This window comes from Anarrhichthys ocellatus, unplaced genomic scaffold, assembly GCF_004355925.1.
Source record: "Anarrhichthys ocellatus isolate YVR2014 unplaced genomic scaffold, GSC_Weel_1.0 scaffold17, whole genome shotgun sequence".
Classification (NCBI taxonomy): Eukaryota; Metazoa; Chordata; class Actinopteri; order Perciformes; family Anarhichadidae; genus Anarrhichthys; species Anarrhichthys ocellatus.
This window is the reverse complement of record NW_022280047.1, coordinates 7,699,833-7,716,858: the sequence shown is the minus strand read 5'-3', so window position 1 is coordinate 7,716,858 and position 17,026 is coordinate 7,699,833. Positions and strand designations below refer to the sequence as shown.

The following is a 17,026-nucleotide window of genomic DNA, read 5'->3' as shown; positions in this document are numbered from 1 at the left end:
TTATGTTTACAGAGTTAGGAAAGCAAGGTTTAAATTAAGCCTGGTGTTTCCTTACACATACAGTCACTTCCACACAGTGAGACATACAGCGTATTGATTTAACACGCGTATCATTAAATTATTAATGCTGGGCAATGATTAAAATATTTAATCGCGATTAATCGCATGGATTTTTTGCGATTAATCGCATTGTTATGGAAAAGTTCCATAATGAATTCAAAAGTAGTGTATTGCGCACTGTTATTTTAAAAGTACTGCTATATGAACAAAAGGGCAATAACATTTGGTTCACGAGATGCAGGTAGCATGTTTTATACTTAATGTGAATATAATTCATACTTTGTTGGCATCTTATTCTGAAAACCGGATGTTCGTCTGAAGAAACCGGATGTTGTCTCACGTTAATCTTTCCGCTAACTTTCAAAGTCCTTCGCTCGCTCTCGATCTGTGCCGTTTAAATGCGTTTACCGTGAATTTCAGCATATAGGTGCACTAAAATTACTGACTGTAGGATGTTTGCTGGCCTTTATCCCACTGTTCTTGTCGTCCTCTTGTTATGTATATGTATTGTCTCTTGTCTTTCAATTAAAAAATAAAAAATAAATAAAATAAAAATAAATAATAATTATAATAAATTAAAAAAATGCTTTAACGCGCGATAAAATAATTGTCGGCGTTAATTAATGAATGCGTTAACGCGAAATTAACGTGTTAACTTGCCCAGCACTATAAATTATAGTTTATTACAAACACCTGCGGGGTCTGGAACCCCACTGTGGAATGGATCTTCTGCGCATGACTGAAGTGCATTGTTGACAGTCTGGTGATTGACAGCAGACCCCGTTTGAAACATTAACAGGCGGCTGTGGGATTGAGAATGCATCTAACACCACATTTTCTGGTGTCCTAGTACCGCGCATTATGTCGTGAGTGCGCGCGTGTGACTCGCACTCTCCATTGTGCTCGGTCCCTGCGCTGCGTGACCGTTCGTGAAAGGTGAGCGGTGCTGTTGGGAGCTCTTGCACAACTCTCCAGCCGAACCTGGAGAACAGCCATGAACAGTCCGCTGAGCCCTTCTCCGTCCCGATGGTTCAAAGCGATGCGAAGGTAACGTTACATACCCAGTTTACATTCACGGTGTTTTCACTTGGTCATGAGTGTAGATTCCATCAGTGGGTTAGAAAGGCCTACCTCTAGGCCCACATGATGCCTTGGAGTGGCTGGGTTCAAGATTATCAGTGCATCACCTGATTGGCTGGACTTGTTAGTAGGATTTTCACAATACCAGTGGGGCTTTTACTTAACTGGTGCATTGGCTTAATTGCACACTAACTCCATTCAGAAAAGGTCCAGCAGTGGAGAATTCTTGACTGGAAAAAACATGAGTGATAAAAAAAGGGCGTGCTATGCTTGTCAGAGGAATGGCCGGTTAACATGCAGAAGGTATGGTGATAAACTATGGATTGAGGATGTGTTTAATTGCCCTGTGGTGTTTAAAAACTAGTTGACTGCTTCTCAGGACCAGGCTGGGGGAGCCCTGTCTGAAGACGTACCCTCTTGAGTGTGTGGATGTGCTGAGGAGGGCGAGAGTCGCCTTTCGAGCAGGACGGACCATCACAGAGGTCTTCAGACTGGCTCAGCTGGAGGCTGTGGTGCGGATGCTTGAGGAACACGAGTGTGACTTTGTGGATGCTCTTGGAAGGGACCTCCATAAGGTGAGGGGTGAAGCACTCAGCTGGCGTCGTCGTGCTTATAAAAAACAGGAGACAATTGACATAATCGTCCAATTAGTAATTGATTTTTTTTTTTTTTTTAACCAGCCAATGTTTGAGACAGTTGTGTCAGAATTGATTCTGGTCAAGAATGAAGCACTTCATGCCATCAACAACCTGAAGAAGTGGATGCAGCCGCAGCACGTGGAAAAGAACCTGGTGAGTTTGTTGCTGCTTTTTTTCCAATAACGTCTTCATAATATTATTGAGATTATTCATGATTTTCACAATCTTTTTGGAGAGAACATTCTGTCTCGCTGCCAAAAAGAAAGCATTATGCCGGCATACGCCAAAGCAGATTAAAACTTCAGTTGCCTTACCGCAGTGGGCTGATGTCTTTCTGTTAGTCATCTGTGCACTGGTAAACCTTCACTCTGAGAGTTCTCTTTCACTTGTAACTTCATTTTGCGCTTGTCTGATTGATGTAGTCCACCACGTTGGATGAGTGTCTTATATTGAGTGAGCCGCTGGGGGTGGTGTTTATCATGGGGACCTGGTGCAGTCCAGTCCAAACGTGTCTGGTGCCGCTGGTAGGGGCCATCGCAGCAGGTGCAGAGACTCAAGACACTCATTTAATCAGTTTAATTCTAGTATTATTTGTCCTTATACACATGGCTTACTGATTATTTTTTATAAATTTGTGCAGGAAACTGTGCAATCATCAGCCCCTGTGAGTGCACCGCTCACACAGCAGAGCTTCTTCATCGTCTCATCCCCTTCTACTTGGACAATGTGAGTAATTACATGGCGGGAGGATGGAAAAGTTTTGAATTTGCAAGTTACAGCGGATCTTTTTTGTGGGTCTTTTAGCTCAAATATTGAGCAGTTGAGTAAATGCCAAGTATATCCCACTCATTTGAGCCGAATGACTCATTTGTATGGATCCACTTTGAGAAGTAGGAAGTTGGTCTGTGTGCTTTTAAAGAAGGCATTCGTTCACTGACTCAAGTGAGCGGTTTTAATGTGACACAAGACTTTAAAGAAGTAAGATGTGGTCAAATCTGGGAGTGTAGAGAGAGAGAGAGAGACATCCAAGTTGACTCTCAAACTTTGATTTTGAAGATGTAGGCCCACTGTGTGTATTGATTAGCAGGAAGGAGCTACAATGCAACAATAAAAATGTAATCTGATCTAAAATTCTTGTTTTCTTCAAGGAATGTTTCCATGGGATTCTGGCTGGCACGATTGACTTGCCTGAAGTTGTGGAACTTAAATTCGACCATGTCTTTTTTACAGGTAAAGCTAAATTTAGCTATAAAATCATTTTGTGATCATACATTGAATTATACATTAAGGATGTCTGTCAATCCCTAGGCAGCAGGGAGGAGGGAAGCAGAATTGCTCGGGCTGCAGCGAGTACAATCACACCCGCCACCCTGATTTTAGGTGGCAAGAACCCGTGTTATGTGGACCAACACTGTGACATTTCCATCACCGCACAACGCATCGCTTGGGCATGTTTTCACAACGCTGGACAGAGCTTGGTGGCTCCTGGCTACATCCTGTGCCACACGGATGTCCAACCACGGCTGGTACAGGCCCTGAAGTGCTGCTTGATGCAGTTCTACGGCTCTGATCCCAGAGAGTCCCGCAGTTATGGCCGCATGGTCAATCTAGAGATCTTCAACCGTACAAGAGACATGCTGTGGAGATCTGGCAAGGTGGCTGTGGGTGGCCAAGTGATAGAAGCAGAGAAATATATCGGTATGCATAAAAATATAGCAAACAGTGTCTGATGCATTACATTTAATACTGATGTTAACTTCTTTTTTTCTGTCTGAAGCCCCAACGATTTTGACGGGGGTGACAGAATCAGATTCCATCATGCAACAGGACATTTTTGGCCCAGTTCTTCCTGTTCTGACTGTAAACAATATGGAGGAAGCAATTGCCTTAATTAATAAGCAGGAGAAAGCCCTCTGTGTGTATGCATATTCCAGCAACAGCAAGGTACATGACAGACTCAAGTTAAGACGCTGTATTAATGCAGCCGATGTGTTTTCTGATCAAGAGTTGCCCTTTCTGACAATGCAGGTCATCTCAAGGCTAATGAGTGAGACCTCTAGTGGAAGCTTCTGCTCCAATGACAGCATCCTGCAGAGTCTGATGGTGGCTCTGCCATTCGGTGGAGTTGGTAAGTAGGTGGCAGCAGAGTACAAATTATGCAAAAAATAGTTGTGGAAAAATACTACTCATGATATATCAACTCTCCCAACACTTTTTGAAAAGGTTCCAGTGGAATGGGTTCCTACCATGGCCGCAACAGCTTTGATACCTTCTCTCACAGGAAGTCATGCCTGCTAAGAGGCACGCGGTTTGAGTGTGTAACCTATCTGCGTTATCCACCCTATGAGGACCGCAATCTGTCTCTAATGACATGGGCCAGTACCCTGTCCCAGAAGAGCCAGGGCTGGTGCCAGATCCTGTGACGGCGTGGGAGGGTGATAACAGAGCCATGTTGGAGGAAAGCCGAGTGTCCCTGAAGTCCTGACGGGCAAATTTATTAAAAATACATGAGAACAAAACCTAGTGGGCTGCAGCCATATCTATCAGAGGGAGAGCAATATAAATAGTGGTTGTTCAATCCCTGGGTGATGACAATTAAAACCCAACAAGACCAAGAGATGTTCTGCAGTATTTGAAGATCTCAGCTGCAGTACAACCAACTCAAAGTGTGCCTGTTTGATGAATGCAAAACAAAGATGTACATGTATTGACTGAATGGTTTAAGATTTTGCCACAGTGAAGTTTATTACTGCCTTTATTGTCACATGCTAAGAAGAAAGTTGCATCAAAATAAGAACAATTTTGCACCACATGTTTTTATTGATATATTTACAATAACAGTTAAATCTCTGCAACACCAAGCATCCCCAAAAATTATTCTTCAAGTGGGATCTGGTCATTCGGGTCTTTTGTAGATTGTCTCCTCGTTGCCGTCTTTCATTGCTGCATATCTGGCCGCGGTGAACAAGTAGTCGCTTAATCTGAGTAAAAATGTTGGGACAATTATCGAATGTGCAACAGAGAAACCCATGTTGTCATATTAATTTTTAAAGCACTGGACTGACCTGTTCAGAAACTTGGCAACATCCGGATCGGCCTCGCCTGTTCTTACAATTGGAGCAACACTAGAACAAGGACAAAGATCTATCAGAACCTGCTGAGCCGCAAAAGCAAGACAATGGGGGTCATTTTATGCAACGGACCTGCGTTCTGCCCTCCGACACACTGTCCGAGCCAAGTGCAAAGCGGCGCTGCCCTTCCCTCCTGACTGTGAAACGCATAGCAAAAGTATCAGTGCAACAAGAAAACCTGGGCCATCATTAGACCTGTATCTCACAAATGGGCTTACAGGTAATATGAAGTTGGTCAGTGGAGGGAGTTCTTCTGTAAATTTATCAATCCAGTTTTCCAGGTCTGCAATTGGCTGTGCAGTAAATGTAGTTTTCTCTGACAAAAACGGAACAGAAAAAAATAAACCCATGAGATCTTCAAGAGAAGGCAATATTGTACTGCATTAAACAAGCCAGCAAGCGCATACTTATGTGACTTTCTCTTGCAGACGATCGAGGCGTGGCAATATTGGAGCCCACATCTTGTAAAATGCACTGTATCTGCAATGAATGAAGCAAAAATACTGTCATGAATCTTATATCTGGCTCATGTACAATGTCTGCAATAAAGCAAATTAGTAAATGCAACATGAAAATCAGACCTTGTCCAGCTGATATGTGAATGTGTGACCTTTGTCGAGGCAGAATTCTCTGGCCAAGCTGTAATGTCCAATTCAACACGGTCACTTCGGGTGAGGCACATAATAAAACAAGTTTTGAAGTCAACTGACAGGTGAAAAGTAGAACTGTTACCCTATAGCTGATGACAGCTCATCTGTACTTCCTAAGGCTTCAAAAATATGATCTTCTTTTGGCCTCCTTTCTCCTGTGAATGTGCTTGAGAAACCTTTTGGGGGACACAGCGGGGATTGAGTCACCTTTTGTAAGAACATTGCATGATAACAGTGCTGTAACATGTATTGTTTTCCTAGTTAAGATGAAGTACAACCTTTGTCTCCAGTTTTGGTGTATATTTTAGGTGCCCTGTTGTCTCCTTCAGTGGCATAACTGTAGGGAAAGAGTGAAGATACAAGAGAGGGATTTAGATGACAATAATTTTGACGATTTTAACGTTTTAGTTACTTAAACAATACTCCAGCTCAATATGACTTTAGCTACTGATCTATAATTGCCTTTATTTCATAGAGTACCCTGTGTAGCAGCTGCCTAACGTTAGCGGTTACATAAACAGTTACAACACGAGTGAATTTGCACGCCTCCTTTGTGGGACGTATAACTACCTTCTGCCTGCATACAGTGTGTTTCTTGCCCAATGCTCGTTGATGAGCCTGCCTGTCCTTACAACACAACGGAGGTAAGCAGGTTTGATAATGAACGAAGCCATGTCAAAGCTAAAGGATAGCTGCTAAAGGTGAACGATGGTTGTAAATGTCTCTTGTCCCTCCGTAGTATCCGTAGTTTGTGGGCGTTTCATTTTTATCGTACGATTGGTTCACTCACCATGTGGTTTGAGAGTTCTGGTCACTGATTGGACAAAATAATATGTGTTCAACTAGCCGTGGCGCCGATTGGACAATGAAGATCAAACCCATGTTGGCCCCTCCTCTCGTGTATCTCCCGTGTTTTTAACATGTTTTCATCACGCTGCGTTGAAGAGAGTCTGTGCTCGAGCTGGTTCATGTTCTTTGACCTAAACGGCTTTGTTAAACTCTATATGTGTGTGTCAAGTCTTCATGACAAACGCAGAGACGTCGGGCACAGCTGTCAACTGCTGCTGCTGCTTCAGAGGATTAACATTTGCTAAAGGTGGCTAAGCTAGCTAATAATAACACTGTCAGTGACAAGTTTACGCGAAAGCTGACAAGTTCTGGACACATTTTTGCACTCTGGAAACTGTTACAGAAATGCAAGTCAAGGATTTATTGGTGTCTGCTCCAGGGAAGGCGATCCTCCACGGAGAGCATGCGGTTGTGCACGGAAAGGTAACCCGAAAGAGCATTTGAGAGCTCACTGATATGACAACCGAGTGTGAGATTCAAAAGTGAAGCTGGGTGGCGATACGAAACCCATTGAAGGTCCAAAGCTTTGCACGTCCAGCCAGTTTCCTACAAAAAAACGTTTAATTCATTCTGTTTTCAATTCGATTTTCCAACTCTCCCATCACTAGTTTCATTTAACGTACATCTCTGCAAATTATTTTCCTACTGTAAATAAATGGAAACCACTATTAACCTGGAAAGTAGTAAAAAAAAAAAGCCACATTCAATAGACAAAAAGCTATATTATCCATTGGAACATTATTTGAAGTAATGTGCACTGAATATGCTAAACGTTTGACCATTTAATCACAGTGTGTTCTCTGCTCCATTACAGGTGGCTCTTGCTGTGAGTTTGAACCTGAGAACATATTTATGTTTGAAAGGCACCACTGCTGGCAATGTTTGCATCAACCTCCCAAATATTGACACATTCCTCTGGTGGGACCTGTCAGAACTGAAGCAGCTTATTCCTTATTGCTGTGGTAAGGGATGGTGCAGCACATTGCATACACTGTGATTTTTACTGTTGGATCGGCATCATGCTTCTCATAGTCCAGTACACACAGTGACATTTCAGTTTTGAGACTTTTTTTCCAATGTCTACAAAACAGTTTTTATTAATGACCATTTAACTCCAATCACATCTAATCATCATATAAGTTACCACAGATTTAAAATAATGTCTATTTAGTTTAATAAACTCCATCTTCCACGTATTGTCTCTTGACTTTGTTCAGTATTTCTCATACGCTATCATACATTCGTCTTTTCCATACAGATGAACGTGTGTGTTGTTGTGACATTATTCTAGTGATCCTGATGATTGCTGTGTTAACAGGTAAGAGGGAGGAGGTGAAACGTCTGGATGCTGAACTTGTGAAGAGACTGCGTGAATTTGTTGGTGTCACCAATGGAAACTTGGATACTTGCAACATGGCCACCCTAGCCTTCCTCTACATCTACCTGTCAGTGTTTGGATCAGGGTGAGACAGTTCTTACCAGTTGTTCATTTTGTTATTATGGCTAGTTGGCTTAGAGGGCCTCAAAAATCACATTACACCGTACAGATATTTTTGATACGAGAGAAAACCAGAGAGCAATGTCATCCTGATGCAGAGCTGTAGCACCAGTTATTTCAAGCCAACCGAGGGCACCTTTTACAAGAAAAATTACAGCAGCAACACTTAAAAATGCAGATGTAGACGTGTCCATGTGCTCCATCTACAGGCAATGGAGAGCAATCGTCTCTGCGCACATCTGGCTCTGCAGATTTAGCACCATCGCCCCCTGCAGGCAATGACTGTTGCAGCTGCATCTCTTTTTGTTAGGTGTAAAATATTGCATTTTTGTCAGGCTGAGCCTTTTCTGCTGAATGCTGGGAAGTGTGCACTCTGCTCGTTTCATCATGAGTCCTCTGCTCTCCAGAACTGTCTTCCTGTGTGTTTTGGTGAGAGGAGAGGGAGAGGAGTCCTTACAAGATTTGAGACTCACTTGTTCGAGGGTTAAGTCCAAGAATAATGATGTCTAACTTCCATAAATTATTTTTATTTTAGCTAATAGGTAGCACACGTGTGACATGTAAAACCTCAAAATCACACATTAAAAAAAATACAGCAGCTGTGACACTCATTGCCTGAAGGTGATGCAACTGCTAATATTTCAGCAACTATTACTTTCTGTGCCCATAGCTGATGCAGGCAAAGTGTTTAAATATTGTTATAATGGCAAAACACTTCAACCTGCCACATCTGAATTTGTGAGTTTGTTTGTGAGCTACAAGCCAGTTCAGATTAAATGAAATTGGGCTGATTTATGTCATATATCACATGTAGCATGGCATGCTGTAATTTTACTTCAGTGTATCATGGTTGGGCTAATATTTGATTAACACATGTTGCATTGAGACTACAGCACCTGCTTACTAAGAAACTCAACGGTACTGAATTGTTCAGCTCTTGTATCAACTAAATTCTGTAAACGAAACTGGTTGATTTGTCGTAATTCAATCCCTTTTGGAAATGTATTCACTCTTTATGTAGATGAGTTGAGTGTGATTTCTTTATTCCCTGCATCTGGAAAATTCCCTCCACCTTGAAATAAAGATAGTAAATTAAGACAGACAGAAGAGCAGGATGTTAGTTTAGCAGCTGCGAGCACGGACGATGCTCAGGAACATTGGAGCCGCAGGTTGTCGAGAGCTTTAATCGGTGCTGACACGGTGCTGCCGCGTCTGAAAGAGGTGATGGGTTCTGACAGGATGGCCGCTAATGAGAGTCTGGCACTGGGCCACACTGCAGCCTTTAACAAGTCTGGATGTGTTTTTCCCTTGAGAGAAGAGCTGGACAATTAGTTTAGAGTAAAGCAGCTTCCCTGACAAACATTGACGGCAGTTCGAGCTCGTTTCTGTTGCATGAAATAGTGTTTGTATTACTTAACATTGAACACTGCTTATAGGTATGTGCATGCTGTAACCGTACCAGTAATGTAATATAATAATAATAATAAGTAAAGTAAAGAAGGGGAATGATGCTTATTTACTTCATTATTAAGGAAGTCATAGATGCAGCATTTTAAGTGTTTATATACAAACATTTGTGTCAGTTTGTGTGTTTATTTCCTCAGTGAGCTGCCCAGCTTGACGGTGACTGTGTGGTCTGAGCTGCCAACGGGAGCAGGACTGGGCTCAAGTGCTGCCTACTCTGTGTGTTTAAGTGCAGCTCTGCTCTGTGCGAGTGGGTCCATCCCCGCTCCTCTCAAAGAGTGGGATCACACTGCCAGGTAACGACATCACATTAAGGGAATGTCTCTTCTGTGAGCTGTGTATTCAGTTAGACCATTGTGAGCATAGACGGACTTCTTAGACCTGATGATGAATATCTTCTCACATGTCTCATTCTGTGCAAACAGTTTCACTAAAAGTTATTATTTTTAAGTTTACAGAGAATAGAAAAGACCTTGAAATACAACATTATACTTCTCAATTAGAATAAACTGATACATGTTTGAGATCAACACTACAACATGAATGCCGTGCAGTATAATGCAATCCAAAACAGTGGTCTGCAATGCTAAAAATACAATTTTGAGAAGCTTATGATGTTACAGTTATGATGAATCTTTTTCTTAAAATTGCCTTTTATTTAACTAGATTAGTTTTTCGAGTGTTGTAGCCAAATGACTGGATCATTATGCCACAGAAAGCAGCACAAAACAACTTACAGAGAAGAAGCCCTTTCTCTGTCCATCATTTTAAATTTTCATATATTGTTGACCTGAAATCTTTTATTCTGTTTTTGAACTGATTTCAAGTACATACACCAAGCTGCCCACATAAGTGCTCCTTATTAACCGTATTAACTGTTGAGATAGACGAGAGCTGGAAGTCCTGACAGCTGTTGTGTGTAAACTCTATTGTAGTTTCTAAGTCCATAGTTTGTAGTGTTTTCATTCTATTATCCTCTATTGAGGCACTCAACACTCAAAACAAATAACACTAAGGAACAGGGTATAAAGAACAAGTCTGTCACAGTGTGCCCAGGCTGTTTAAGGCAGTAATGGCGGAGTAGCTGTCTGTATCTGCAGCCAGAGGAGAGGAGGGTGAAGAGTCGGGTAGAGTGGGTGTTTTATGTGAGACTGCATTATGTTTGAGAAACATTAATCACAAGCAGCTTCTGTATAATCATTCATTGAACAGCTATACCAGTGTTTGGTTTGTATACGAATAGGCAGTTAGAGGTTAGGTCTGTGAGGGTCTGTTGGGATACTACCTTCTCCTTTCATTTACAAATAATTGCAGGTGGTGTCAGGCGGACCTGGAGCAGATCAACAGCTGGGCTTTCCAAGGGGAGACGATCATCCATGGGAATCCTTCTGGAGTAGACAACGCTGTAGGAACATGGGGTGAGGTCCGATATTATCTGGCACACGGTGCAGTACATATGGTGGTATAAGTCCCGTTGTCTCCGTGGACTCAGAGCCCTCTTTAATGGAGCCACCGCTGTTCATTATCATTTGATGATTATCTATTTAATTGTTTTGATTTCCCCGTATGAAGGTGGCATGCTGAGATTCTTGGCCGGGAAGATAATTCCACTGAGCAGGTAATGACACTGATTAACATTTTTTAATTTCATTTAATCTAAAAAGAGTTCACAGTGAATTAATACATCCACGATGTACTCCTAAAAGAAAACAAACATTATCTGAGTAACATGAATGCAGATTTGTGTGCTTTACTTTGCAGGGTGCCGTTATTAAGAATCCTCCTCACTAACACCAAAGTACCGCGTAGCACCAAGGTACTTGTTGCCGGGGTGAAGGACAAGATTAACAAGGTACTAAATGGTTTCTTCCTCCCCCGTGTGTTACTTGCCGGCACTGTAATTAATATAATAGGTGGTGCTTTTGCATGGCAGATACTCCAGAGCCTGTCGTTGAGTGCCTTCATAAAATATTGAAATTAAACTCTAAGCCAGCGCCCCTGTGTGCTGTTGCCTTGGTGACACCAGCAGGTGTGCAGATTGCTGCCTCAGACATGGATCAGTCTGCCATTTGACAATCTGTGTTTGTGCAAAAGCTGTTTCTCAAACATATGCACAAAGGAGTTTGTTGTTTTCACTTATTCTGCAGCGATGCCTTGGCGCAGAGTTGCTGCGATGTTGGTTTTCTGTTTTTGTTTTCATCCCCTCTCTAGTTTCCCTCCATCGTGAACCCGGTGCTTGACTCAGTTGATGCCGTTTCCTGCACTTGTGAGAAAGTCCTCTCAGAGATGACCTGTGAGCCCATCACTGGAGAGCACTACAATATTCTAGAGGTACAACATATTAATAGATTGTATGAAGTATCATAAAGAGTCCTTGAGAAGTTACGTCAGTAAAATATAAAAAATAGCATGTTCCTTTGTTAATGTAAAATCCCATATTCACATCCACATGACTCATTCTCTGCCAATAGTGAGATGTATCTACAGCAGCTGTGTGATATCATTTACAGGAGCTCATTGACATCAACCAGCACCATCTGAATGTGATGGGTGTGGGTCACCCGTCCCTGGACACACTGTGCCGGGTCACGTTGACTAAAGGGCTCCATAGCAAGCTAACCGGCGCAGGGGGAGGAGGCTGTGGCATCACTCTTCTGAGACCAGGTACTGTTGGCTCTGTATGTCACAACAGTGTGCTTTTGAAATGTTTGGAAAAACGTTAGAGGTCTGTGTCTTTAAAAAAAAAAAAAAAAAAGAGACTATTTTTAAGGGAGATGATAACACAATTCAAACCTCTATTTATCGTAAACCAACTGACTGTAATACGTTTCAACATGCACCAAAGAACAATATACTTACAGGCCGTTTTTTTTTTTTTTTTTTTAAGATTACGTCTGAACTTCTCATCTTCTGCTGACTTTGTCAAAATCAAATTAAAGTGTGAACAAATTAGAGTTGGAGGGCACCCTTCAAAGGTGATTAATGATATCTTTCAATGTGCCAAAATAAATGAAAAAGAAGATTTGCGCCACGAAACAAAATGAACCGCAGGCAGGCATGATTTGTCAAACACTGCTCTGCCGAAATTAGAAACATCATCAGGAAACGTGGACACATCCTGTGTGCTTCAGGAGATCACGACACAGCCTCCTCCATTCTTGTATGCAAGGTCTGAAAGGTAACTCTAGACAATGCAATAATACTTACAAGTGTAAGAGCGGCAAACGCCTATTAACGTTTTCTATTGTTTCTATTATAAACTGCAACTGTACAAATGTGGTCTCAATGGTGACCTGCTCCTCTGTGAAGGCCTATATAGGACAAACTAAAATAGCTCTTAAAGTTGGTATTCCTGAGCGTAAAACACCTTTACATGGAGGCAAAACATGGCCCACCTTCCTCTGTGATTGACTGGCCATGAAAAAATGAATCGTATTAGAGGAAGAGACATAACGTATATAAACTTTATTAACAGTTTTACTTTGAAACATTTAATGCACGATACAGCAGTTGTTCTATAAATGATGTTGTCTAAACTAGTTTGTATTTTGTTAGAGTTCCTAAGCCTTTGATTTGAAATTAATATCTAATTTTGTCGAGTCCTAAAATGGATTGAATTTGATAAGGGCAGTGTGATGAGCCAGACTGTCAGCCTCCTGCCGAAAACAAATGTTTTGTTTTCCTCAAACGCTCCCTCACTCTTCCTCTCCGAGACAACGATTTGAGTGGCAGGAAATGATGAGAAGGCTGCACAAGAGGGGTGCTTTGGTGTGCGGGTATATAAGGAAACTTTATCATCCTCTCTCTGACAAAACAAACAACCTGCGAGTTGAGTCTTTGTTGATGCCTGCAGCCTGTAGCAGACTGAATTTGTATACGTGTAAATTCCTCTAAATATATTTTCAAATGCAATTTATTTGTTTTTCTCAGCAAGCAATTCCATCTGTGTGAGTCGCAGCTATTTTCAGATAGATCGTCTGGTTTCTGTCTACTCTAATGTTCTCAGAGAGTCGGTGTTGAAGCACCTTGAGTTAAGAAAGCACAAAGTTAAGTTATCATTGCGTCAGAGCTGCTCTTGCATCTAAAGCTTTGAGTTTGAGCTGGATGTGTGCTTAGCCTTCGTATTAAGTGGGCTTTGGACCATTTCATTCGCAACAAACAGAAGGGAAATGCCAGACGTTGCATGGTGTGGGATCACACCATGCAGAGTCGTCATGTTTCTACATCTGTGAGGTCATTGACGTGAGTCAAGAGGTTTTGTGTGGCTTGTTGTCCTTTTGCTGTGAGTGACAGGTTCGTCCCTGAAAGCCCCGCTGCAGCTCGTTTAGTCCTGTACACTGAGCACATGAAACATCTGTCTTGTTAGCTTGCAATCCATTGTTCTGTTTAACTGCAGCCCACACTGACATCACTTTATTTGACATGACTTCATTGTGACTTGTTTGTTTTGTAGAAACGGACTCCTCTGTTGTCCAGACTACAGTGCAGGACTTGAAAGACTGCGGCTTTGACTGCTGGGAAACCAGTATTGGCGGGCCGGGTGTCCAGCAGCATTCTCCTCTCTCTGTTAAGGAGGAAGTTCTGGAGATTTTAAACCGTTACTGAACAAGAGGACACTTTGTCTTCTTGTTGCTTTTACCTCAAGACCTGAGGTATGCTCAACTAATGAAGAGGGGAACGTCACACTGAGTGGAGCTGGACTGAGCTTCCTGAACTTTCCTGACATGAAACAATCTAATCCTTTTTGAAACTAACAACAAGGCAACTGTGTCTCTAACAAATGACTAATATTCATTTTGAAATGTGGGAAAATGATGAAAAATGTTGTATGTATGTATTGAGTGCTTTGTCCACTAGATGGCATCAGAATTGCACAAATGCTTTTTATGAAACAGAAACATTTTATGGTAAGAGACTCTGATAAATTGATAAATATATATAAGTGAAGCGCTGGCAGAATTCATTTATAGCTTCATCGAAATGTTAAACGCAAAGGGGCCAACGCGTCTTACTGGATCAGATCATTCATTGCTCACTTTTGGCGTTGTAACATGCAATGTTGGAAGATAACCGCTAGAGTGAAGGTGGTTATTTTACAGAAAATGAAGATGGAGAAAATGTTTGATAAATGTAATTGTTTTATGATTATTATTCAGATTTTGTCTTTCTACAAAGAGGTTTATCAAAGTATCTGAGCTTTGATATTTCTCTGCTTCATAATCAATGTTGGTGAGACCAGGAAATGATCATTTCTGTGATAAGAACTATTTGCATCTAATGTAACACTTTCTTATGAGTTATCATAAATACAGATGTATGCTGCTTTGAATCCACATTGTTTTATTTTGATTTACTTTTAACATGAAAGCAAATACAAAATAATGCTGAAAACAAACTACCTTATATCTCTCAAAAATAATATGAATTTTAGGGTTTGGTAACTTTTAAAATTTCAAAATAGTACATGCGACGCATGTTAGTTTCTGCAGTTAAAGACCAACTAGCTGTTTTGTTTTGCTGGTGGGGAGAGGGGGACAGCAGGAGTGTGTGGCCTCTCTGGAGCCTCTGGATTAGTGCCACGAAAATGTGAATCAACAACCAGCGTCCTTCTGTGAGTCACACATTTGTGCTGACACACACACACACACACACACACACACACACACACACACACACACACCAGCTTTCCCAAATTCTCCTCCACCTAATTGCTCATCCTCCTTGGCATTACGAAATATTCTGCAAATGCCGCAGATACAGAAGAAGGATCTGTGTAGAATATCCCTGATTTGGGGAAAAGGTCATCGTGGGATTCAGTTGAGTTGAATATCCATTTCATTTTCTGTTTTTTAAATGTCATGAAGATTGAGTAGTATGAATCTGGCAGTGTACGTGTGTACACAACATTTGTCACCCTCCCTCCTTTTCCGCCTGGCCTCTTGGATTGTGTCATCTTTATGTCAGGGCGGCCCCCCGTCAGTGCGCCGCACAGTTGCCCCTAACCCCTGCTGGAATTTAATTACCACTGCGCTTTTCAATTGAAATGGCATTGACGAGGGGGGACAAGAGGGAGACAACAGAGCCTGTTTCATTTGAAGCCCCTCTCTTTCTTTTCCGTCTCATTCTCTCTCACTCCTTTTTACCCCTGCAAGGCACAGATGGTATTTTTTTTTATCAATGTCAGCGCCTGCTTCTTTCTGCTCTGATGAATAGAATCTAAAGAGGCCCTGAGATTATTCCAGATAACAGAGGGAGTGAAGAAAGAGGTCAAGGATAGAGGGAGAATGTCAGAATGAGAGAGATGCCGGCCGATCATTTAACGTTCAGCGAGTTTTGTCTGGATGGATCAATGTGGCAGAATCAGGGATGGATAATTCATTTTGTCCAAGCAGGAGGAATGAAATGTTAAATGTGAATTTGCTGAGTGGTCATGCTCAGTGTGGCACATTCCCTCTGGTCCCTCAGTCGACTGGTGAAATGCTTGTCGGGAGCCATTAAGTTTGAACACAGTATTAGACCCGACTGACAAGATATCGTGTTGCTGTTGGCTACTGGTTTTACTAACAGGAGTTCAGTGTAAGACTTCCCAGAGTGAGCATTTGCATTAACATATAGAGGCCTCTGGATCACATTATGGGGTCTATTCTTATATTGAAAAATGACGTGTGTGTGTGTGTATATTATAATGTATGTCAGGATATGTGTGTGGAGAGGAGATGTGCAATTGGCCTCAGCAGGGAAGGTTTGTGTGACCGTTCTCCCAGCGTTTCTATCCGCTCACTGACTGAGGCAACATCAACATCATGAGCTCCTCTCAGTCATGATGGGCTGTATGATCCTCCTGGGGGTGTTTGCCCTTTCGGTAAGTGGGGGGTGGCGGATGGTATTAGTTGCCGGGGTCCAATTAAGACAGAAGGGTACAAGAACGCTGCTAAAGCATTTAGTTTTAGGGAGGAACATTTGAATTGTTCCTCTAGTACGAGCTTTCCCTGCGTCGAGCATTAACCATCTTGGACCGCAAATCATTAGCATCATTAGTTGCATATGTTTACCGAAATGATCCAGTAGTTCATATACACACACAGAAACAAGACTATGGCCAAACTAGCAAACTGAAGTCACGTGCGAATATTACAATGCCTCAAAATTACAATGCTAACATGCTGATGATTAGCAGGTATGTTTTTTTAACATGCTAACATTTGACCCTTCATTTTTTCGCGACCCTTTGTGAGGCTCCTGAACCCCGGATTGGGAACCTCTCCTTGAAGGGATAGTTTAAGTGTTGTATGAGGCTCTTATAGTCAGTGGGTTACCGACAGTAGGCGATGGTCCACACGCCCCCAGTTTGGAGAAGCAGACTGGAGAGCAAAGCAATGTACTGCTGTGGACGGGGGCAGCAGCAAAACGTATTTTAGACACCTTAAAGAAAGACCCACGTTAAAAATGAATATCAGTTTCAGTATACTCTATATTTAGAATATTTTCACCGCTGTATCTTGCGGTCAGACAGCCCTTTCATACGGGGAACTGAACTTATCTATATTGTTCCAAATGGAGTCTGGTAACTTTGATTAGAGCATAGATATGTTTCACTTTTAGTTCAGTTCTAGATCAGAAAATATTCTAATTATAATGTACTGTTAAACTCGTGTA

General features: G+C 41.8%; 3 protein-coding genes across 4 annotated transcripts; 2 read left to right on the top strand and 1 right to left on the bottom strand.

The window, feature by feature from the left end:
* Positions 1–834: 834 nt before the first annotated feature.
* aldh3b4 (aldehyde dehydrogenase 3 family, member B4) lies at positions 835–5,449 on the top strand. The gene is made up of 10 exons (XM_031856481.1): positions 835–1,107; positions 1,520–1,715; positions 1,821–1,931; positions 2,201–2,321; positions 2,419–2,504; positions 2,927–3,008; positions 3,087–3,476; positions 3,556–3,722; positions 3,807–3,906; positions 4,002–5,449. The coding sequence occupies exons 1-10, from the start codon at positions 1,055–1,057 to the stop codon at positions 4,199–4,201; spliced, it is 1,506 nt and encodes a 501-aa protein (XP_031712341.1). The 5' UTR covers positions 835–1,054; the 3' UTR covers positions 4,202–5,449.
* Positions 4,156–6,263, bottom strand: mmab (metabolism of cobalamin associated B). 2 transcript variants are annotated; one of them, XM_031856505.1, is made up of 9 exons: positions 6,130–6,263; positions 5,838–5,896; positions 5,642–5,735; positions 5,491–5,548; positions 5,317–5,389; positions 5,128–5,225; positions 4,982–5,046; positions 4,844–4,903; positions 4,156–4,759 (listed from the first exon to the last, which is right to left on the bottom strand). In XM_031856505.1, exons 1-9 carry the CDS (start codon positions 6,231–6,233, stop codon positions 4,675–4,677), a joined length of 696 nt encoding a protein of 231 aa, XP_031712365.1. In that variant the 5' UTR covers positions 6,234–6,263; the 3' UTR covers positions 4,156–4,674. The 2 variants fall into 2 exon arrangements, with proteins under 2 accessions (XP_031712365.1, XP_031712364.1); XM_031856504.1 differs by having other exon boundaries at positions 4,982–5,225.
* Positions 6,264–6,454: 191 nt separating this feature from the next.
* Positions 6,455–15,028, top strand: mvk (mevalonate kinase). The gene is made up of 10 exons (XM_031856489.1): positions 6,455–6,831; positions 7,223–7,370; positions 7,727–7,871; positions 9,511–9,666; positions 10,685–10,788; positions 10,943–10,988; positions 11,132–11,222; positions 11,582–11,701; positions 11,881–12,034; positions 13,824–15,028. The coding sequence occupies exons 1-10, from the start codon at positions 6,754–6,756 to the stop codon at positions 13,973–13,975; spliced, it is 1,194 nt and encodes a 397-aa protein (XP_031712349.1). The 5' UTR covers positions 6,455–6,753; the 3' UTR covers positions 13,976–15,028.
* Positions 15,029–17,026: the final 1,998 nt, after the last annotated feature.

Bases quoted from the DNA above. Each gene is read 5' to 3' on its own strand.
- aldh3b4 (XM_031856481.1), top strand. From the start codon at position 1,055: ATGAACAGTCCGCTGAGCCCTTCTCCGTCCCGATGGTTCAAAGCGATG. The intron at 2,322-2,418 runs GTGCAGAGACTC...AAATTTGTGCAG, and splicing joins GGTAGGGGCCATCGCAGCAG to GAAACTGTGCAATCATCAGC. The intron at 3,477-3,555 runs GTATGCATAAAA...TTCTGTCTGAAG, and splicing joins AGAAGCAGAGAAATATATCG to CCCCAACGATTTTGACGGGG.
- mmab (XM_031856504.1), bottom strand. From the start codon at position 6,233: ATGGCTTCGTTCATTATCAAACCTGCTTACCTCCGTTGTGTTGTAAGG. The intron at 5,897-6,129 runs GTAGTTATACGT...CTTTCCCTACAG, and splicing joins ACACTGTATGCAGGCAGAAG to TTATGCCACTGAAGGAGACA. The intron at 4,760-4,843 runs GTCAGTCCAGTG...ATTTTTACTCAG, and splicing joins GTTGCCAAGTTTCTGAACAG to ATTAAGCGACTACTTGTTCA.
- mvk (XM_031856489.1), top strand. From the start codon at position 6,754: ATGCAAGTCAAGGATTTATTGGTGTCTGCTCCAGGGAAGGCGATCCTC. The intron at 10,989-11,131 runs GTAATGACACTG...TTTACTTTGCAG, and splicing joins AAGATAATTCCACTGAGCAG to GGTGCCGTTATTAAGAATCC. The intron at 11,702-11,880 runs GTACAACATATT...TATCATTTACAG, and splicing joins AGCACTACAATATTCTAGAG to GAGCTCATTGACATCAACCA.